Source organism: Trifolium pratense, linkage group LG5, assembly GCF_020283565.1.
Source record: "Trifolium pratense cultivar HEN17-A07 linkage group LG5, ARS_RC_1.1, whole genome shotgun sequence".
In the NCBI taxonomy this organism is placed as follows: Eukaryota; Viridiplantae; Streptophyta; class Magnoliopsida; order Fabales; family Fabaceae; genus Trifolium; species Trifolium pratense.
In genome coordinates, this window is record NC_060063.1 from 26847807 (window position 1) to 26871516 (window position 23710).

At 33.9% G+C, this 23710-nt stretch overlaps 2 protein-coding genes across 2 annotated transcripts; both read right to left on the reverse strand.

Moving 5' to 3' along the window:
• Nucleotides 1-13720: 13720 nt before the first annotated feature.
• On the reverse strand, nt 13721-14422 carry LOC123886352. Its single transcript, XM_045935678.1, has 2 exons — nt 14324-14422; nt 13721-14080 (listed from the first exon to the last, which is right to left on the reverse strand). The coding sequence occupies exons 1-2, from the start codon at nt 14420-14422 to the stop codon at nt 13721-13723; spliced, it is 459 nt and encodes a 152-aa protein (XP_045791634.1).
• A 1747-nt stretch (nt 14423-16169) lies between these two features.
• LOC123886354 lies at nt 16170-16871 on the reverse strand. Its single transcript, XM_045935679.1, has 2 exons — nt 16773-16871; nt 16170-16529 (listed from the first exon to the last, which is right to left on the reverse strand). Exons 1-2 carry the CDS (start codon nt 16869-16871, stop codon nt 16170-16172), a joined length of 459 nt encoding a protein of 152 aa, XP_045791635.1.
• Nucleotides 16872-23710: the final 6839 nt, after the last annotated feature.

A 23710-nucleotide genomic window follows, 5' to 3' on the forward strand; every position in this document is an offset into this window, starting at 1 on the left:
TTCATCATCCTAACCCTTGTAACCCTCCTAACCCTTTTAACCCTTCTAACCCTTATTTAAGGACAAATAATACTACATGGTAACCCTTAAGTCGTTATAATAAAATAAAATATGGATTAACACTAATTTAATATGGATTAAGGATAAATAATAAGTGATATTTTTTGCTTATAATATGAGAAGAGGCAGTAGTTTTTATTTATTACCAAGTTATTGCTTTTTGTGTTTTTCTGTTGTGACACTCTTGATGCATATAATATAAACAGAGTAGTCAATAGTCATAGGCAAGGTATAATTTGTGATCAAATAGGCTGCTGCTATCTTGAAATTTGAGTGTTGATTAAGTGGTTTTCAACTATTACTATATTTTGAAACATAAAATGCCAATCATCTATTGTTGATCCTTTATGAGTTCCTTGAGGGTGTGTATTTACATAGTTTTAGTCTTACTCATTCATTGGAACTCATGTTATTGTTGTGTGTCTTTCTTTGCGTCTTTTGAACTTTGTGCTTGTTATTATTTCAAAAAGATATTTGTGGTTGATGATTAATGACACAAAACATATAAGGGAAATTATGCAAATCTTCTATAGCCAAATTAGGATAGATATAAATGTAATGATAGCTCATATTTTTTATAGGCACTGTCACGAATGCTTACTATTGTTTATGAGGTCATTGAAATTTTGTTATTTTGAATCTGAAAATGCTGTGTGAAGGATGATGAGTGGATAGAGACTATGGAGCTATGGGAAAGCAGGCTTCTTTCTGTTGCTGATGTCATTTGTGAGCGGCTGGCATGTGGGTTGCATCTTCCCCTTGATTCATTCAGATGTCGGGTGAGTGACTTATGGCTCATTTTTAGGGAAAATTACTCATCATCAATGCTGCTCCATATTTATAGCATTTACTTTTTCTTTTTTGAGAAATTTTAGCATTCTTTTAGGGAAATTAAGATTACATCTTCCTTTCATGTTGTTGTCAAAAAACAAAAATACAGTTAAGATTACATCTTTCCTTGCATGTTGTTGTCAAAAAACAAAAACAAAAATATAACGGTTTCTCTTTTTCTTTTCTGTCAGCGATTTAATCCACTAGTTTCTACTGGGATGAATCTTGAAGGAGAAAAAGAGGGCAAAATTTTGCAAATTCCACACTGGGATTATAATCTTCTTAGTGTCCAAGCAGGCCACAAATATGTGGGACTCAACCTTTGGTCCAAAAAGGACCAAAAGGTTGAGATCAACATACATGCGGGCCATCTAGCCATCATTGCTGGCAAACAACTTGAACAACTCTCAGGAGGTAAGATAATTGCTCCCAAACATGAATCTGTGCTGAGCAAGAACATCATGAAAGAGTTAGAGAAACATAAAGATAAAGAACATCGGAACATTAGTTCGTGGAGGATTACCTCCACCTTGTTTACACAACAAGCTTGAGACTTTCCTCCCAGTGGAACCTAAGAAGAAGGCGGAGTCAAACCTCAACTATCCAGCTGTGAAAAGAATGAGAAATGAGAAATGAGATGTTTACATATTGTTCTGCAACAAGCCTCCTCATTTGTTGCAAGTTTTGAGATTTGTTCCATTTAACTTTGCTGCTTAGCCTAAATTTGTCCATATAATGACTCGAAAGGTTTTGATAGTATTTGATAAGAATGATTGAGTGTTACTGATAACTTTGCTGCTTAGCCTAAATTTTTCCATATAACTTTGATTCCAATTTTGGTATTCATATGCTAGTTTTATACATTATGTGATGATTTCTACTGTTACATTATTTGTTGGCAAAATCACCAGTCCGAAGGTTCGTTCCAAATCGAGCTTTGGATAACTGACAGATTACATAATTAGACATCTATTAATTCACTGATGTTGTTTGCATAAGTTTAATAAACTACTTTAACTCTTTAAACTAAAATTTATACATATTACACATAAGTCGTTAGTAGGTTATTTAAGACGTATTCACACTAATTCAAGTATTTTAGTTCAACTAATATGCATAAATCATTCTCCATTCTACTAAAATCGAACTCGCATCACTTAAGATCTATTAACCCTAATTCAATAATTGTTAAGTTAACTGAGATTCCGAAGATTCCTTAATTAACTACTCCCTCCGTCCCATTTTATAAGATCCTCTCTTGACTAAATGCACTATTTATATGTCTTGTTTTGATCATATTTTTCTAAAAGTATATAAATATAAACATTATCATATAAGATCTTGTTTGATTTGTTTCGATATATATATATATATATATATATATATATATATATATATATATATATATATATATATTTAAAAATATCAAATTTCTATAATTTTTACTAATAGAATTAAATATAATCGTAATCAAAAGTATGTATTGGCATACGTGCACTGGTCAAACGATTCTTATATTTTGGGACGAAGGGAGTACATACTTTCGTATGTTAAGACGTATTCACGCTAAAGCTTGGGTTAAAGCTTGCTCTATTCTAGAGATAGCTTTCATCATCCTAACCCTTGTAACCCTCCTAACCCTTTTAACCTTTCTAACCCTTATTTAAGGACAAATAATACTACATGATAACCCTTAAGTCGTTATAATAAAATAAAATATGGATTAACACTAATTTAATATGGATTAAGGATAAATAATAAGTGATATTTTTTGCTTATAATATGAGAAGAGGCAGTAGTTTTTATTTATTACCAAGTTATTGCTTTTTGTGTTTTTTCTGTTGTGACACTCTTGATGCATATAATATAAACAGAGTAGTCAATAGTCATAGGCAAGGTATAATTTGTGATCAAATAGGCTGCTGCTATCTTGAAATTTGAGTGTTGATTAAGTGGTTTTCAACTGTTACTATATTTTGAAACATAAAATGCCAATCATCTATTGTTGATCCTTTATGAGTTCCTTGAGGGTGTGTATTTACATAGTTTTAGTCTTACTCATTCATTGGAACTCATGTTATTGTTGTGTGTCTTTCTTTGCGTCTTTTGAACTTTGTGCTTGTTATTATTTCAAAAAGATATTTGTGGTTGATGATTAATGACACAAAACATATAAGGGAAATTATGCAAATCTTCTATAGCCAAATTAGGATAGATATAAATGTAATGATAGCTCATATTTTTTATAGGCACTGTCACGAATGCTTACTATTGTTTATGAGGTCATTGAAATTTTGTTATTTTGAATCTGAAAATGCTGTGTGAAGGATGATGAGTGGATAGAGACTATGGAGCTATGGGAAAGCAGGCTTCTTTCTGTTGCTGATGTCATTTGTGAGCGGCTGGCATGTGGGTTGCATCTTCCCCTTGATTCATTCAGATGTCGGGTGAGTGACTTATGGCTCATTTTTAGGGAAAATTACTCATCATCAATGCTGCTCCATATTTATAGCATTTACTTTTTCTTTTTTGAGAAATTTTAGCATTCTTTTAGGGAAATTAAGATTACATCTTCCTTTCATGTTGTTGTCAAAAAACAAAAATACAGTTAAGATTACATCTTTCCTTGCATGTTGTTGTCAAAAAACAAAAACAAAAATATAACGGTTTCTCTTTTTCTTTTCTGTCAGCGATTTAATCCACTAGTTTCTACTGGGATGAATCTTGAAGGAGAAAAAGAGGGCAAAATTTTGCAAATTCCACACTGGGATTATAATCTTCTTAGTGTCCAAGCAGGCCACAAATATGTGGGACTCAACCTTTGGTCCAAAAAGGACCAAAAGGTTGAGATCAACATACATGCGGGCCATCTAGCCATCATTGCTGGCAAACAACTTGAACAACTCTCAGGAGGTAAGATAATTGCTCCCAAACATGAATCTGTGCTGAGCAAGAACATCATGAAAGAGTTAGAGAAACATAAAGATAAAGAACATCGGAACATTAGTTCGTGGAGGATTACCTCCACCTTGTTTACACAACAAGCTTGAGACTTTCCTCCCAGTGGAACCTAAGAAGAAGGCGGAGTCAAACCTCAACTATCCAGCTGTGAAAAGAATGAGAAATGAGAAATGAGATGTTTACATATTGTTCTGCAACAAGCCTCCTCATTTGTTGCAAGTTTTGAGATTTGTTCCATTTAACTTTGCTGCTTAGCCTAAATTTGTCCATATAATGACTCGAAAGGTTTTGATAGTATTTGATAAGAATGATTGAGTGTTACTGATAACTTTGCTGCTTAGCCTAAATTTTTCCATATAACTTTGATTCCAATTTTGGTATTCATATGGTAGTTTTATACATTATGTGATGATTTCTACTGTTACATTATTTGTTGGCAAAATCACCAGTCCGAAGGTTCGTTCCAAATCGAGCTTTGGATAACTGACAGATTACATAATTAGACATCTATTAATTCACTGATGTTGTTTGCATAAGTTTAATAAACTACTTTAACTCTTTAAACTAAAATTTATACATATTACACATAAGTCGTTAGTAGGTTATTTAAGACGTATTCACACTAATTCAAGTATTTTAGTTCAACTAATATGCATAAATCATTCTCCATTCTACTAAAATCGAACTCGCATCACTTAAGATCTATTAACCCTAATTCAATAATTGTTAAGTTAACTGAGATTCCGAAGATTCCTTAATTAACTACTCCCTCCGTCCCATTTTATAAGATCCTCTTTGACTAAATGCACTATTTATATGTCTTGTTTTGATCATATTTTTCTAAAAGTATATAAATATAAACATTATCATATAAGATCTTGTTTGATTTGTTTCGATATATACATATATATATATATATATATATATATATATATATATATATATATATATATATATATTTAAAAATATCAAATTTCTATAATTTTTACTAATAGAATTAAATATAATCGTAATCAAAAGTATGTATTGGCATACGTGCACTGGTCAAACGATTCTTATATTTTGGGACGAAGGGAGTACATACTTTCGTATGTTAAGACGTATTCACGCTAAAGCTTGGGTTAAAGCTTGCTCTATTCTAGAGATAGCTTTCATCATCCTAACCCTTGTAACCCTCCTAACCCTTTTAACCTTTCTAACCCTTATTTAAGGACAAATAATACTACATGATAACCCTTAAGTCGTTATAATAAAATAAAATATGGATTAACACTAATTTAATATGGATTAAGGATAAATAATAAGTGATATTTTTTGCTTATAATATGAGAAGAGGCAGTAGTTTTTATTTATTACCAAGTTATTGCTTTTTGTGTTTTTTCTGTTGTGACACTCTTGATGCATATAATATAAACAGAGTATGTAACGACCCAATTTTCATATTATTATTTTTATGTGTTAAAATATTTTATTTAACGTGGAATTTTAATTAAGTTAATAACTAGAGTTATTTATCGAGTACTTTAGTTATTAAGCGAGTAGAGAGAGAGTTAACGTGTTATTGGGCCAAGCCAATTGGGCTTGAGGCCCAATGGGCCTTGTGTGTGTGAGGGGCGCCCATATGGCCTAGGGGAAGGGAGAAACATTTCATTTTTCTCATGTTCTTGTGAGAAAGAGAGGAAGAAGAGGAGAGCTTGGGAGCTAGAGCAAGGGGAGAGCTAGGGATTCGAGATCTTCGTCGTGTTTTCTTCGAATCCAGGTAAGAGAGTAGATTTCATATTCGTGGGTGACTCGAGGAAGGGGAGAATGTCGATTTCTCCTCACCCGAACTTCCTCCACCCCATTTTCGTTTTAGTTGTGAATGGATTTTCTTGATGGAAATCGTCCCTAAGGTTCTTAACATGCTTAACTTGCTTTTAACATGATGAATGAACGAATTTAATGGTTAAAAACGAAGTTTATAGATGATTAAACTCAAGAACTTTGTGTTCTTGAGAGTTTTGAGTAAAAGTGTTAAATCTCTACTTTTTCGTAGTAAAAATGGTAGATCGGTGAAATGAACCGTCCTTTTGTGTTTAGATATGTTTGTAGCACTTGAATACAAACTCTTTTGGGATTTATAACATGAAAAATGGGATTTTTGGGCGTTTTTGTGTAGAAAACGCATGTTTTTCCGCCTTAGGCACAATAATTTCCGCCTGAAACGGAAGAGCAGTGAGCAGCCAACCTTTCAGATGTTTTTGCGCCTCAAACGTAAATATTTCCGCCCCAGGCGGAAATGCTGCAGATTTCACCAATTTTTCATCTGCTATCTTCCTTTGCATGTATTTTCAATCAGTGTCTTATTCTTACATGATTGTTGATGCTTGTTGATGCTTGTTGATGCTTATAACGATTGTTAATCATGTATGAAGTATAAATGAAGTATATTAAGGTGTTAATCAACTTAATAAAGAAGGATATTAGAATTATGTTATTCTAATAAAGACGGATATTAAGGTATTGATTATCTTAATAAAGACGGACGTTGGATAGTGTTCCACGTTATTGTTGACGGGCTATATGCCAAAATTGTTGATGAATATATTCATGAGTTTGAGTGCATGCATCATGAATATTTAGGGATATTGGCTTGTCCAATAAAGAAGGATATCGAACTATATTTGTTTGATAAAGACGGATATCGGAGGTGAAATACTCTGATAAAGACGATGGTACCACATGCATTAGAGGTGTCTAGAGGACATAACATGAATGTGAAGCATTAGATTGCATTAGGGATTATGTGTGCATTTTATAATAAATGATGTTTGACACATACTTGGTAAATGTTGATTGTTAATCCGTATGTGAGGAGCAGAGTCCGTCATGACTATAAAATGAACAACGCAGGGTCCGTCATGACCATAATCTGAACAATGTATTTGTTGATGTTTTGGTATTGTCCGAGACGACGTGAAACTATATGTTTGGTGTATTTTGTGGATGTTTGATTAGGTGATAAATGAAGTATATGCATGATATATGAATACGCATGAATGATGGTGATGTATATGTATAATGTATGATTATGCATGTTTTTATGAAGAAGTGGTTAAGTACCATTTACTTACACTTGTATAATTTGAGTATGTTATCTAACTCTCTTTTATGTGTTATGTGCTGGACCGTTGGGGGTCCAGATTTACAGGTTTTGTGGTATTCGATGTCGAGTCGTCGGTGAAGCTCTGCTCTGATTGTGACACGGGAAAAGGGGTTTTATATGTATATAGAATCTCCTTATCTAGGTTGTTTTGTATAGCTAATAAATACATTAGTTGATTTAACATTTGTATAAACAAGTATTTTTACTAATTAACAACATTAGTATTATTTTGGTAGAGGAGTGTAATACTCGAACCGACATTCAATAAATTAAATGTGATTTTCCGTTGCGTATTTTGAAAAAGATTTTACTAAGGAAGAAATATATAAATAATGGGTTTGGGCGTTACAATTGGTATCAGAGCCCCGTTGTCTTCGGACTGTGTGGGTTATGTGTCGATCAGAGCAGATCTGTGCAGTCAGACCAAGTGAGTGTTGTGTGTCAGTCGTGTTTGTCTAACAATATTGTTGTGTTTGTTTTGTGAAATCATTCATGTTGTTCATTTAGGAACTATGAGTGATGTGAATTGGATTAATTATTCGTTCTTTTTGTGATTAATGGTGTGAGTGCTATACTCCTATGTTTATAATAGTTGTATATGCGTAGAGTTTAACCTTTTTGTAGTTTAAACTTGATGGATTGATGCTTATTTGCTAATTGTTGATGATCCGGCATGATGTAAAACTGCATGTGACGATCCGGCATGATATAAAACTGCATGTGGTAATGATTTGAAATAATTTTAAAAACTAATATTATTTCTTGAAGATTTTGATGAAAATATAGAGTTATTTTCTTTTGGGTGAGTGAAAATTAATTTTCAAAATGGTGAGAAGAGTAGGATATTAATGTGTCCTGGTATGTGTTTGTTATATGTTTGTTTATAACATGTGCTAGATGATTACTAGGCATTTGAATTGCTATGCATTTTATGAGTAAAAACAAGAAGATCTCATAATCCTATGTTGTAATTGTGATGCATGATTCTAATTGTGCTTTCAAGTCTATAATGATGTTATATGCTTGATGTTTTGGATTTTGTGGATTAGTGAGTCGAGAAAACGAGAGTTTAGTGAGCGTAAGTTCAAAACCGTAGCAGAGCACCCAGATTTTTGGATGTGCTCGCTAGGCGAAGAATGAACCTCGCTGAGTCTCGCTAAGTCTTGCTAAATCCTGTGAATGTTTTTGACTTGTCTCGCCGGGAGCTCGCTAGCTTTTGCTAAGCGAGGGAGCCAGACAAGAAATTTATTTTGTTGACGTCTTGTTCTGAGTTGATTTAATGTGAATATGAATTATTGCTATGCAATGTTCATTTTTCTTGTGTTGTTTTGATTTCCTAACTTTGAGAAGTGAGGGAAGTATAGGTTACTTGAATGCTTGCATGATTTTGTGTGAGTGTTTAGGTATCGTGGGTTAGGTTTTGTCCCCTGTATGCGACATGCGTGTAAACGATGTCGATACTAGTTTCTTCTTTTGGGAAGAATATGTTTAGAGACGATAGAACCGTTAGGTGTGAGCACCAGAAGTTCTAGTGGAAGAGTGTAGGTGGTTTTGAGATAAGTGGGGGAGAAGGTTATATCCCTCCGAGATGTTTCGATCGTGAGAAGATGAGATGAGTAGAGATGTTCTTGAAGCGGAATATTCAGGAATTGGCGACGTTGTTCGAAGTGGAATGAATGGGCGCAACAAGTTGTGAGAAACTATTAGAAGAGGAGTTGTCGGACCAAGTGTTTCGCCGTGAGGCGTTAGTGAGATTGGTTAAGTAAGATGAAGAGCATTCGGGACGATCAAGGATCGTGTGTTGCACTAGAAGTATGGATATATGGTTTGTGTGGAGCGAAGTTGAAGTACCTATTCGATTAGAAGAAGTTGAATATGTAGAAGTGGAAGTGATTAGGATTCTTGAGAGGTGATGATTTTGAAGTAAGTTGTCATCCAAGGGGATCGGATGTTGTACCGGATGTTGGAGTAAGAAGTTTTACGTGAGTCGTGCATATGGTAGTATGTTGAATTGGTTGAACAAGTCGGAGTTCTAAGTCTAGTGTGCGAGGTGATTTCTAGAAGAGGTTTGAGAAACTTAGAGAAAGAGATGTGAAGATTAGTGAACTGTTGGTGTTAATTAATTGATGAAGGGAAGTAGGTTTTAAAGTAGATGAGAATGGAATTGAGAAATATCATAATAGGATTGGTATGTTTGTTGAATCGTTGGAAGTGAGGATTGTATGAGTAGTCGAGTTTATTCGAAGATGGAAGTAGGATAACAATTCGAAAGATTTTGTGAGAGGCTTGCCGAAGAAAGGGTAATTGGATTTGGATAATGACAGGGCAATTTGTGTCGATGTTGAATGAGAACGTAGAGTCTTGGAGGTTGAGATGAAGCTAAGTGAGTAGTAACGTCTTAGAATGATTGGAAATAAGAAAGTTAGCTGTTGAAGAACGAGCAGAGAATGAGTAATGGGAGATAATGTTGGAAGTGACTTGTGTTAAGTGAGAATTTGCGAAAAGGATTATCGCACATGTGAGTAGATGTTGTGTTTGAGCACATATAGTAAGGAGTTGAAGGTGATGCCTAAGGTAAGTGTCAGAGAGCATTTGATAGTGCCCACAAGATAAGAGTGAGTAAGTATTTGCTAAGGAATTTGGATTTGTGGAATGGAAGAGTCGGTAGAGACTAGTTTTGTTAGATGCATCGTGGATGTTGATGTAGTATGGTCGTAATCGGTGACAATGAAGTAAAGGATTTTAAATTGTTTCATCATGGATGATGAAACGGTAGTAACTTGGTGCATAACTTAAAATGTATTTGGACGAGAATTTTGGAAATTTTCTAGAGATGTCATATTGGGATTAGACAAGGAGTCATGAGTAAGAATACTAAGACAAAGGTTGATTAGAATTTAATGGATGGGATTAGATCGTATGACGAGTATTTGGAGCTTTGTGGATTTAATTCGATGAGTGAATAAACGGAGAAGAGTGTGCTTGTTGCAATACAAGATGATGAGGAACATCGATAGATGGATTATGGGCAAATTGAAGATGTCGTTTGGAATCAACGAGATAGAGGTTATGATTGTTTGGAGAACCAATTTTAGGCGGTAGCCTAATTTTGAAGTAGCAAATTGCTAAGGGATTAAAGAGAAGTGGTATTGGAAAATGTTTGCGTTAAGGAATGCAAATATTGGTTGAGAGATTACTTGGGAACAGAGTAGTCGTATTGGATTCGACTCAATGTGAGAAAAGGAATTTGACGGTTAGAGACGGTAGTTTTTAGCATGTGTCAATGGAGTTTGAGAATGTTGGTCATCAAGTGATTGTTGGAATTGAATTATCGAGTGATAAGTTGGAATAAGATTCGAATATGAATAAGTGATGTAACACGGTTAAGTGATTCATGAGGGAATCAGAGACTTATAGGATTTGTGGAGTTATGGAGTATTCCACGGGAGTATCTTTTCGGAGTGTGTTCGATTAGTTGTACCTGTTTTGGGGTAGAGTTGTGAGTACCGTAGAATATGAATCTATGGATGTTTCGTGCGGAGTGGACGTTTTAGCGGTTTGATAAGACTGTTTTGTGCCGATATCATGATTGTTGAATATTTATCGACAAATTGAGGAACTGGCCGTCCTTGATCTCTTGTTGATAAATAGACAAAAATTGTGTTGGATGGGATAAATTAATTTTGTCAAACTTGGTAATGTGCAGTGTTTTGAACGTTTCATTGGAGGGTCGGATACAGGAGTTATCCGGAGTTGTTTTAGTAGCGTAATTTTCGAGGGCGAAAATCCTTTAAGTAGGGGAGAGTTGTAACGACCCAATTTTCATATTATTATTTTTATGTGTTAAAATATTTTATTTAACGTGGAATTTTAATTAAGTTAATAACTAGAGTTATTTATCGAGTACTTTAGTTATTAAGCGAGTAGAGAGAGAGTTAACGTGTTATTGGGCCAAGCCAATTGGGCTTGAGGCCCAATGGGCCTTGTGTGTGTGAGGGGCGCCCATATGGCCTAGGGGAAGGGAGAAACATTTCATTTTTCTCATGTTCTTGTGAGAAAGAGAGGAAGAAGAGGAGAGCTTGGGAGCTAGAGCAAGGGGAGAGCTAGGGATTCGAGATCTTCGTCGTGTTTTCTTCGAATCCAGGTAAGAGAGTAGATTTCATATTCGTGGGTGACTCGAGGAAGGGGAGAATGTCGATTTCTCCTCACCCGAACTTCCTCCACCCCATTTTCGTTTTAGTTGTGAATGGATTTTCTTGATGGAAATCGTCCCTAAGGTTCTTAACATGCTTAACTTGCTTTTAACATGATGAATGAACGAATTTAATGGTTAAAAACGAAGTTTATAGATGATTAAACTCAAGAACTTTGTGTTCTTGAGAGTTTTGAGTAAAAGTGTTAAATCTCTACTTTTTCGTAGTAAAAATGGTAGATCGGTGAAATGAACCGTCCTTTTGTGTTTAGATATGTTTGTAGCACTTGAATACAAACTCTTTTGGGATTTATAACATGAAAAATGGGATTTTTGGGCGTTTTTGTGTAGAAAACGCATGTTTTTCCGCCTCAGGCACAATAATTTCCGCCTGAAACGGAAGAGCAGTGAGCAGCCAACCTTTCAGATGTTTTTGCGCCTCAAACGTAAATATTTCCGCCCCAGGCGGAAATGCTGCAGATTTCACCAATTTTTCATCTGCTATCTTCCTTTGCATGTATTTTCAATCAGTGTCTTATTCTTACATGATTGTTGATGCTTGTTGATGCTTGTTGATGCTTATAACGATTGTTAATCATGTATGAAGTATAAATGAAGTATATTAAGGTGTTAATCAACTTAATAAAGAAGGATATTAGAATTATGTTATTCTAATAAAGACGGATATTAAGGTATTGATTATCTTAATAAAGACGGACGTTGGATAGTGTTCCACGTTATTGTTGACGGGCTATATGCCAAAATTGTTGATGAATATATTCATGAGTTTGAGTGCATGCATCATGAATATTTAGGGATATTGGCTTGTCCAATAAAGAAGGATATCGAACTATATTTGTTTGATAAAGACGGATATCGGAGGTGAAATACTCTGATAAAGACGATGGTACCACATGCATTAGAGGTGTCTAGAGGACATAACATGAATGTGAAGCATTAGATTGCATTAGGGATTATGTGTGCATTTTATAATAAATGATGTTTGACACATACTTGGTAAATGTTGATTGTTAATCCGTATGTGAGGAGCAGAGTCCGTCATGACTATAAAATGAACAACGCAGGGTCCGTCATGACCATAATCTGAACAATGTATTTGTTGATGTTTTGGTATTGTCCGAGACGACGTGAAACTATATGTTTGGTGTATTTTGTGGATGTTTGATTAGGTGATAAATGAAGTATATGCATGATATATGAATACGCATGAATGATGGTGATGTATATGTATAATGTATGATTATGCATGTTTTTATGAAGAAGTGTTTAAGTACCATTTACTTACACTTGTATAATTTGAGTATGTTATCTAACTCTCTTTTATGTGTTATGTGCTGGACCGTTGGGGGTCCAGATTTACAGGTTTTGTGGTATTCGATGTCGAGTCGTCGGTGAAGCTCTGCTCTGATTGTGACACGGGAAAAGGGGTTTTATATGTATATAGAATCTCCTTATCTAGGTTGTTTTGTATAGCTAATAAATACATTAGTTGATTTAACATTTGTATAAACAAGTATTTTTACTAATTAACAACATTAGTATTATTTTGGTAGAGGAGTGTAATACTCGAACCGACATTCAATAAATTAAATGTGATTTTCCGTTGCGTATTTTGAAAAAGATTTTACTAAGGAAGAAATATATAAATAATGGGTTTGGGCGTTACAATTGGTATCAGAGCCCCGTTGTCTTCGGACTGTGTGGGTTATATCGAAACAAATCAAACAAAATCTTATATGATAATGTTTATATTTATATACTTTTAGAAAAATATGATCAAAACAAGACATATAAATAGTGCATTTAGTCAAAGAGGATCTTATAAAATGGGACGGAGGGAGTAGTTAATTAAGGAATCTTCGGAATCTCAGTTAACTTAACAATTATTGAATTAGGGTTAATAGATCTTAAGTGATGCGAGTTCGATTTTAGTAGAATGGAGAATGATTTATGCATATTAGTTGAACTAAAATACTTGAATTAGCGTGAATACGTCTTAAATAACCTACTAACGACTTATGTGTAATCTGTATAAATTTTAGTTTAAAGAGTTAAAGTAGTTTATTAAACTTATGCAAACAACATCAATGAATAAATAGATGTCTAATTATGTAATCTGTTAGTTATCCAAAGCTCGATTTGGAACGAACCTTCGGACTGGTGATTTTGCCAACAAATAATGTAACCGTAGAAATCATCACATAATGTATAACACTACCATATGAATACCAAAATTGGAATCAAAGTTATATGGACAAATTTAGGCTAAGCAGCAAAGTTATCAGTAACACTCAATCATTCTTATCAAATACTATCAAAACCTTTCGAGTCATTATATGGACAAATTTAGGCTAAGCAGCAAAGTTAAATGGAACAAATCTCAAAACTTGCAACAAATGAGGAGGCTTGTTGCAGAACAATATGTAAACATCTCATTTCTCATTCTTTTCACAGCTGGATAGTTGAGGTTTGACTCCGCCTTCTTCTTAGGTTCCATTGGGAGGAAAGTCTCAAGCTTGTTGTGTAAACAAGGTGGAGGTAATCCTCCACGAACTAATGTTGCGATGTTCTTTATCTTTATGTTTCTCTAACTCTTTCATGATGTTCTTGCTCAGCACAGATTCATGTTTGGGAGCAATTATCTTACCTCCTGAGAGTTGTTCAAGTTGTTTGCCAGCAATGATGGCTAGATGGCCCGCAGGTATGTTGATCTCAACCTTTTGGTCCTTTTTGGACCAAAGGTTGAGTCCCACATATTTGTGGCCTGCTTGGACACTAAGAAGATTATAATCCCAGTGTGGAATTTCCAAAATTTTGCCCTCTTTTTCTCCTTCAAGATTCATCCCAGTAGAAACCAGTGGATTAAATCGCTGACAGAAAAGAAAAAGAGAAACCGTTATATTTTTGTTTTTGTTTTTTGACAACAACATGAAAGGAAAGATGTAATCTTAATTGTATTTTTGTTTTTTGACAACAACATGAAAGGAAGATGTAATCTTAATTTCCCTAAAAGAATGCTAAAATTTCTCAAAAAAGAAAAAGTAAATGCTACAAATATGGAGCAACATTGATGATGAGTAATTTTCCCTAAAAATGAGCCATAAGTCACTCACCCGACATATGAATGAATCAAGGGGAAGATGCAACCCGCATGCCAGCCGCTCACAAATGACATCAGCAACAGAAAGAAGCCTGCTTTCCCATAGCTCCATAGTCTCTATCCACTCATCATCCTTCACACAGCATTTTCAGATTCAAAATAACAAAATTTCAATGACCTCATAAACAATAGTAAGCAATCGTGACAGTGCCTATAAAAAATATGAGCTATCATTACATTTATATCTATCCTAATTTGGCTATAGAAGATTTGCATAATTTCCCTTATATGTTTTGTGTCATTAATCATCAACCACAAATATCTTTTAGAAATAATAACAAGCACAAAGTTCAAAAGACGCAAAGAAAGACACACAACAATAACATGAGTTCCAATGAATGAGTAAGACTAAAACTATGTAAATACACACCCTCAAGGAACTCATAAAGGATCAACAACAGATGATTGGCATTTTATGTTTCAAAATATAGTAACAGTTGAAAACCACTTAATCAACACTCAAATTTCAAGATAGCAGCAGCCTATTTGATCACAAATTATACCTTGCCTATGACTATTGACTACTCTGTTTATATTATATGCATCAAGAGTGTCACAACAGAAAAAATACAAAAAGCAATAACTTGGTAATAAATAAAAACTACTGCCTCTTCTCATATTATAAGCAAAAAATATCACTTATTATTTATCCTTAATCCATATTAAATTAGTGTTAATCCATATTTTATTTTATTATAACGACTTAAGGGTTACCATGTAGTATTATTTGTCCTTAAATAAGGGTTAGAAGGGTTAAAAGGGTTAGGAGGGTTACAAGGGTTAGGATGATGAAAGCTATCTCTAGAATAGAGCAAGCTTTAACTCAAGCTTTAGCGTGAATACGTCTTAACATACGAAAGTATGTACTCCCTTCGTCCCAAAATATAAGAATCGTTTGACCAGTGCACGTATGCCAATACATACTTTTGATTACGATTATATTTAATTCTATTAGTAAAAATTATAGAAATTTGATATTTTTAAAAAAATATATATATATCGAAACAAATCAAACAAGATCTTATATGATAATGTTTATATTTATATACTTTTAGAAAAATATGATCAAAACAAGACATATAAATAGTGCATTTAGTCAAAGAGGATCTTATAAAATGGGACGGATGGAGTAGTTAATTAAGGAATCTTCGGAATCTCAGTTAACTTAACAATTATTGAATTAGGGTTAATAGATCTTAAGTGATGCGAGTTTGATTTTAGTAGAATGGAGAATGATTTATGCATATTAGTTGAACTAAAATACTTGAATTAGCGTGAATACGTCTTAAATAACCTACTAACGACTTATGTGTAATCTGAATAAATTTTAGTTTAAAGAGTTAAAGTAGTTTATTAAACTTATGCAAACAACATCAATGAATAAATAGATGTCTAATTATGTAATCTGTCAGTTATCCAAAGCTCGATTTGGAACGAACCTTCGGACTGGTGATTTTGCCAACAAATAATGTAACCGTAGAAATCATCACATAATGTATAACACTACCATATGAATACCAAAATTGGAATCAAAGTTATATGGACAAATTTAGGCTAAGCAGCAAAGTTATCAGTAACACTCAATCATTCTTATCAAATACTATCAAAACCTTTCGAGTCATTATATGGACAAATTTAGGCTAAGCAGCAAAGTTAAATGGAACAAATCTCAAAACTTGCAACAAATGAGGAGGCTTGTTGCAGAACAATATGTAAACATCTCATTTCTCATTCTTTTCACAGCTGGATAGTTGAGGTTTGACTCCGCCTTCTTCTTAGGTTCCATTGGGAGGAAAGTCTCAAGCTTGTTGTGTAAACAAGGTGGAGGTAATCCTCCACGAACTAATGTTGCGATGTTCTTTATCTTTATGTTTCTCTAACTCTTTCATGATGTTCTTGCTCAGCACAGATTCATGTTTGGGAGCAATTATCTTACCTCCTGAGAGTTGTTCAAGTTGTTTGCCAGCAATGATGGCTAGATGGCCCGCAGGTATGTTGATCTCAACCTTTCGGTCCTTTTTGGACCAAAGGTTGAGTCCCACATATTTGTGGCCTGCTTGGACACTAAGAAGATTATAATCCCAGTGTGGAATTTCCAAAATTTTGCCCTCTTTTTCTCCTTCAAGATTCATCCCAGTAGAAACCAGTGGATTAAATCGCTGACAGAAAAGAAAAAGAGAAACTGTTATATTTTTGTTTTTGTTTTTTGACAACAACATGAAAGGAAAGATGTAATCTTAATTGTATTTTTGTTTTTTGACAACAACATGAAAGGAAGATGTAATCTTAATTTCCCTAAAAGAATGCTAAAATTTCTCAAAAAAGAAAAAGTAAATGCTACAAATATGGAGCAACATTGATGATGAGTAATTTTCCCTAAAAATGAGCCATAAGTCACTCACCCGACATATGAATGAATCAAGGGGAAGATGCAACCCGCATGCCAGCCGCTCACAAATGACATCAGCAACAGAAAGAAGCCTGCTTTCCCATAGCTCCATAGTCTCTATCCACTCATCATCCTTCACACAGCATTTTCAGATTCAAAATAACAAAATTTCAATGACCTCATAAACAATACTAAGCATTCGTGACAGTGCCTATAAAAAATATGAGCTATCATTACATTTATATCTATCCTAATTTGGCTATAGAAGATTTGCATAATTTCCCTTATATGTTTTGTGTCATTAATCATCAACCACAAATATCTTTTTGAAATAATAACAAGCACAAAGTTCAAAAGACGCAAAGAAAGACACACAACAATAACATGAGTTCCAATGAATGAGTAAGACTAAAACTATGTAAATACACACCCTCAAGGAACTCATAAAGGATCAACAACAGATGATTGGCATTTTATGTTTCAAAATATAGTAACAGTTGAAAACCACTTAATCAACACTCAAATTTCAAGATAGCAGCAGCCTATTTGATCACAAATTATACCTTGCCTATGACTATTGACTACTCTGTTTATATTATATGCATCAAGAGTGTCACAACAGAAAAAACACAAAAAGCAATAACTTGGTAATAAATAAAAACTACTGTCTCTTCTCATATTATAAGCAAAAAATATCACTTATTATTTATCCTTAATCCATATTAAATTAGTGTTAATCCATATTTTATTTTATTATAACGACTTAAGGGTTACCATGTAGTATTATTTGTCCTTAAATAAGGGTTAGAAGGATTAAAAGGGTTAGGAGGGTTACAAGGGTTAGGATGATGAAAGCTATCTCTAGAATAGAGCAAGCTTTAACTCAAGCTTTAGCGTGAATACGTCTTAACATACGAAAGTATGTACTCCCTTCGTCCCAAAATATAAGAATCGTTTGACCAGTGCACGTATGCCAATACATACTTTTGATTACGATTATATTTAATTCTATTAGTAAAAATTATAGAAATTTGATATTTTTAAAAAAAATATATATATATCGAAACAAATCAAACAAGATCTTATATGATAATGTTTATATTTATATACTTTTAGAAAAATATGATCAAAACAAGACATATAAATAGTGCATTTAGTCAAAGAGGATCTTATAAAATGGGACGGATGGAGTAGTTAATTAAGGAATCTTCGGAATCTCAGTTAACTTAACAATTATTGAATTAGGGTTAATAGATCTTAAGTGATGCGAGTTTGATTTTAGTAGAATGGAGAATGATTTATGCATATTAGTTGAACTAAAATACTTGAATTAGCGTGAATACGTCTTAAATAACCTACTAACGACTTATGTGTAATCTGAATAAATTTTAGTTTAAAGAGTTAAAGTAGTTTATTAAACTTATGCAAACAACATCAATGAATAAATAGATGTCTAATTATGTAATCTGTCAGTTATCCAAAGCTTGATTTGGAACGAACCTTCGGACTGGTGATTTTGCCAACAAATAATGTAACCGTAGAAATCATCACATAATGTATAACACTACCATATGAATACCAAAATTGGAATCAAAGTTATATGGACAAATTTAGGCTAAGCAGCAAAGTTATCAGTAACACTCAATCATTCTTATCAAATACTATCAAAACCTTTCGAGTCATTATATGGACAAATTTAGGCTAAGCAGCAAAGTTAAATGGAACAAATCTCAAAACTTGCAACAAATGAGGAGGCTTGTTGCAGAACAATATGTAAACATCTCATTTCTCATTCTTTTCACAGCTGGATAGTTGAGGTTTGACTCCGTCTTCTTCTTAGGTTCCATTGGGAGGAAAGTCTCAAGCTTGTTGTGTAAACAAGGTGGAGGTAATCCTCCACGAACTAATGTTGCGATGTTCTTTATCTTTATGTTTCTCTAACTCTTTCATGATGTTCTTGCTCAGCACAGATTCATGTTTGGGAGCAATTATGTTACCTCCTGAGAGTTGTTCAAGTTGTTTGCCAGCAATGATGGCTAGATGGCCCGCAGGTATGTTGATCTCAACCTTTTGGTCCTTTTTGGACCGAAGGTTGAGTCCCACATATTTGTGGCCTGCTTGGACACTAAGAAGATTATAATCCCAGTGTGGAATTTCCAAAATTTTGCCCTCTTTTTCTCCTTCAAGATTCATCCCAGTAGAAACCAGTGGATTAAATCGCTGACAGAAAAGAAAAAGAGAAACCATTATATTTTTGTTTTTGTTTTTTGACAACAACATGAAAGGAAAGATGTAATCTTAATTGTATTTTTGTTTTTTGACAACAACATGAAATGAAGATGTAATCTTAATTTCCCTAAAAGAATGCTAAAATTTCTCAAAAAAGAAAAAGTAAATGCTACAAATATGGAGCAGCATTGATGATGAGTAATTTTCCCTAAAAATGAGCCATAAGTCACTCACCCGACATTTGAATGAATCAAGGGGAAGATGCAACCCGCATGCTAGCCGCTCACAAATGACATCAGCAACAGAAAGATGCTTGCTTTCCCATAGCTCCATAGTCTCTATCCACTCATCATCCTTCACACAGCATTTTCAGATTCAAAATAACAAAATTTCAATGACCTCATAAACAATAGTAAGCATTCGTGACGGTGCCTATAAAAAATATGAGCTATCATTACATTTATATCTATCCTAATTTGGCTATAGAAGATTTGCATAATTTCCCTTATATGTTTTGTGTCATTAATCATCAACCACAAATATCTTTTTGAAATAATAACAAGCACAAAGTTCAAACGAGGCAAAGAAAGACACACAACAATAACATGAGTTCCAATGAATGATTAAGACTAAAACTATGTAAATACACAACCTCAAGGAACTCATAAAGGATCAACAACAGATGACTGGCATTTTATGTTTCAAAATATAGTAACAGTTGAAAACCACTTAATCAACACTCAAGTTTCAAGATAGCAGCAGCCTATTTGATCACAAATTATACCTTGCCTATGACTATTGACTACTCTGTTTATATTATATGCATCAAGAGTGTCACAACAAAAAAAACACAAAAAGCAATAACTTGGTAATAAATAAAAACTAGGGATTCAAAAACTGTAATTGTTGTTAATGCAAAAAAAAAGGATAGTCCTTGCATTGGCATTTTCAAAAACATTTATGGACTTAATGTAGCTTATTTTAGAAACATTTTAGCTTATTTTCAAAGTTTGTGGACTTATTGTAGCTTATTTTAGAAATATTTATGTTGTACTCCTTATAATTCAAATATTGCTTAAAAAAAAAAATCATGACTATTTTGTGTTTAATATCAGTTATGACTGTAATTATGACATATGCTCCTTTAAATCAAAAGCTCTAAAGAGAAAATATCTACAACATGCAAACTTAAATCAAATTACAGCTCAGAGTAAACTAAACTTAATTTCACGAAATCTTAACAATCTAGAGAAAAACACAACAATTATTATATATATTTTTTTTTTGAAGTTTCACTAAATATAAATTCCTAAAATATGAACGTGGTACAACTTAATTTCACCTTTATTGAACACCTTAACAATAATCTACTTAGATTATGCAACAATCATAAAATTATGCTTGAGAGTAAAATCTAATAACCTGACGGAAAGCATTATCACCAGCATTCCAGTAGTAGTACTTCTTCGGATCTTCAGATTCCGGAAGCATCGGGTTCTCTCCCGAGAAGCCAAGCTGAAAACGAGGTATTCATGTTCAAATCAATGAAAAACCAACTGAATCGGAGCATAATGAAAAGTAACTTAGAAGAGAATTAGAATCACCTGAAAAGGAGAAACCCGAGGCCGATCCTGCATGAATTCGAGCTCCATTTCGTACAGGGTGCACACGATAGGAATAATAGGAACACTTGGATCTTGAACAATCATGAATGCATGATTTTTCATAGCCGCAGCAATCTCAACAGCTTGCTTTGTGTAAGGCATTTCATACATGTTATCTGCGTTGATCTTCCTATCAATAACAATTGGTTTCATCTTGAATGAGAGAAAGAGAGAAGGAGAGAAAGGGAAAATGTGTATCAGGTTAGAACCACCATAAAGGGGGAAATCGGATTTTATAACCTGAAAATGTGTGTGTGTGTGTGTGTATGATCTCCTGAAAATGTGTGTGTGTGTGTGGAGTCCTAAAACCCAAAACCCAAAACAAACCGTTAGCTTTCTAAAGTTGAAAAAGTACTGTACCAATCAAGGTTTTAAACAGCGGTCACGGTCGCGTCAAGGATTTCGCAATTTCGGCTGTTACGGCCGTTGCGTTATGAAATACGGTCGTCACGGTGTGAATTAATCACAAGTCTCTATCTATTAGCATTTTGTCGCGGCCGTATTACGTTTCTTTGCGGCTGTATCGGTGTTTCGTCGCGACCGTAACGACGTTTCGGCGTGATTTTTTTTCACCATATAAAAACGGTGAAAAACGATAACGGTAGACGCCAATACCTTTTTGTCGCGGCTTTTTTTGCGGTAACCAACCTTTATTTAAAACCTTGGTACCAATATACAATCTTCCTTGAAAAACAGAAGACCATTGTTGACCGTACAATATTTAATTAACGCCGTTATGTTTTTAACTTTTTTTTATTTTTTTATTTTTCACAAAACTTGCTGACCACGGCATACGTGGTGGAAGGCCAGTTCTAGTTACCTCTATACCAATACTAATACTAATACTATAATAAATAAATGAATAAATAAATAAATAAATAAATCAATAAATAAAGGCTATTTATTTTTGTTAAAAGAGTACTATTCATTAATTAATTAAGTTGAAAGAGAATTTTTTTGTTACTATTAATTTTATAACCACAATAAATATTTTGTTTTTTTCATTAATTAATAGTAAATTTTACTTTCATAAAAAAAATTATAAATTATTTTCATTCATTCACAAATCATTTAATGACAAAAAAGAAAAATAAAATAGTATTGCTATTTATGTGTATATTCGAGTTTGGGCAAGTGCCCAGGCTAGCCGACGCTGGAAAAAAAGAGAAAACTAAGGCAAATGATACCCATCAACTACCTAACTATACAATCGAAGGAATCAACATGTCATTCATAACAGATACTGTTGGATATTTGAAATTGGCATAATTTTGCTAAAACAAATATACTAACAAGATGTTGGAAAACATGTTACAACATCATATTTATTAAAGGAAATCTCGCGCATTTATGAGAGCATCTGCTATATATGGAAATCCACTTAAAGAGCACGCATATTCAAGATTTGATATAATCAGGAGTTTTAAGAATAAGACAAACTTAATGGAATAACTGGATGACTTATCCTATCTTATAAAGTCCTTTAAACACTTTTGGAAAGTCTTGATATATCCTTAATGAAGATTGAAAGAGTATCAGATCACCCTTTATGATTAACAAGGAGCGTCCTATCTTTTCTGAAGCAAGTGGAGCGTGCTATTATGCTATATATACGAAGACCAAGTTCAAGACTAAGTATCTCATTGAAAAAGTTTTAGTAACACATATTGAGTCTTTGTTGAGTCTTTCTGGTACAATGGATAAAGAAGGAGGGTCAGTGTCTAAACCCCCTTTACTGACAGGTCCTGAGAACTATGATTATTGGAAATCTCGTATGGAGGCTTTCATAAAATCAATTGACAGCAGGACATGGAAGGCTGTGTTACGTGGATGGGAACCACCAATGGTTCTTGACAAGGATGGCAAGAAAACTGATGTAAAGAAACCAGACGACGAATGGACAAAAGATGAGGATGATCTGGCACTTGGCAACTCCAAAGCCTTATATGCAATTTTCAATGGTGTGGATGCTAACATGTTCAGGCTTGTCAAGAGATGTACTACTGCTAAGCATGCCTGGGAAATTCTGAGAAAACCTCATGAAGGAACATCTAAAGTAAAGTTATCTAAGCTTCAGATGCTCAAAACCAATTTTGAGAATCTCAGAATGAAGGAGGAGGAAAGCATTCATGACTTTCAAATGAATGTGCTTGACTTTGCAAATTCGTTTGATGCACTTGGAAAACCTATCTCAGATGAGGAGCTAGTTGGAAAAATACTCAGATCTTTGCCTAAAAGATTTGATATGAAGGTGACAGCCATTGAGGAGGCTCATGATCTTTCAAGTCTAAATTTAGATGAACTCATAGGATCACTCCAAACCTATGAAATTGGCTTGAACAGGAGGAATGAAAAGAAAGATAAGAATCTAGCATTTGCTTCAAAAAGTGTTGCTGATGACTTACAAATTGAATCTGAAGGAGAAGAAAACTTAGCTGAGTCTATGGCTATGCTTGGGAGACAGTTCAACAACTTGATGAAGAAAGTGGACCAAAGGCCCAAGTCAAATGGTCGATTCAACAACAACAAACAGTCCAGCTTTCAGAAAAAGACAAATGAAGATGAAAGAGGAGTAAGATGCCATGAATGTGAAGGTTTTGGCCATATCAGAACAGAATGTCCAACCTTTCTAAAAAGGCAAAAGAAAAGCCTTGTGGTTTCATGGTCTGATACAGATTCAGAGGAGGAAGAATCTGCTAAATTTGTTAATGCATTAACTGGAGTTTATGTATCTGACTTAGAATCATGTGATGATGAGGTAACTTATGAAGAACTAGCTACTACTTACAAAGATCTTCATAACAGAAGCATAGAGGTTTGCAAAGCATTGGAGAAACAAAAGAAAATCAATGGCAAACTGCAAGCTGAAAGAAATGACTTACTCATAAACATTGATAATCTCAACATTAAGGTTGAAGATCAGAGTAGTCAAATTCATCAGTTGGAAATGGAAAAATTGCTGAACAAGGTGAAGAAGTGACCAAGTTAAATTGCTGAACAAGGTGAAGAAGTGACCAAGTTAAAAGCTGACTTGGATCAAGTCACAAAGGTGGCTAAA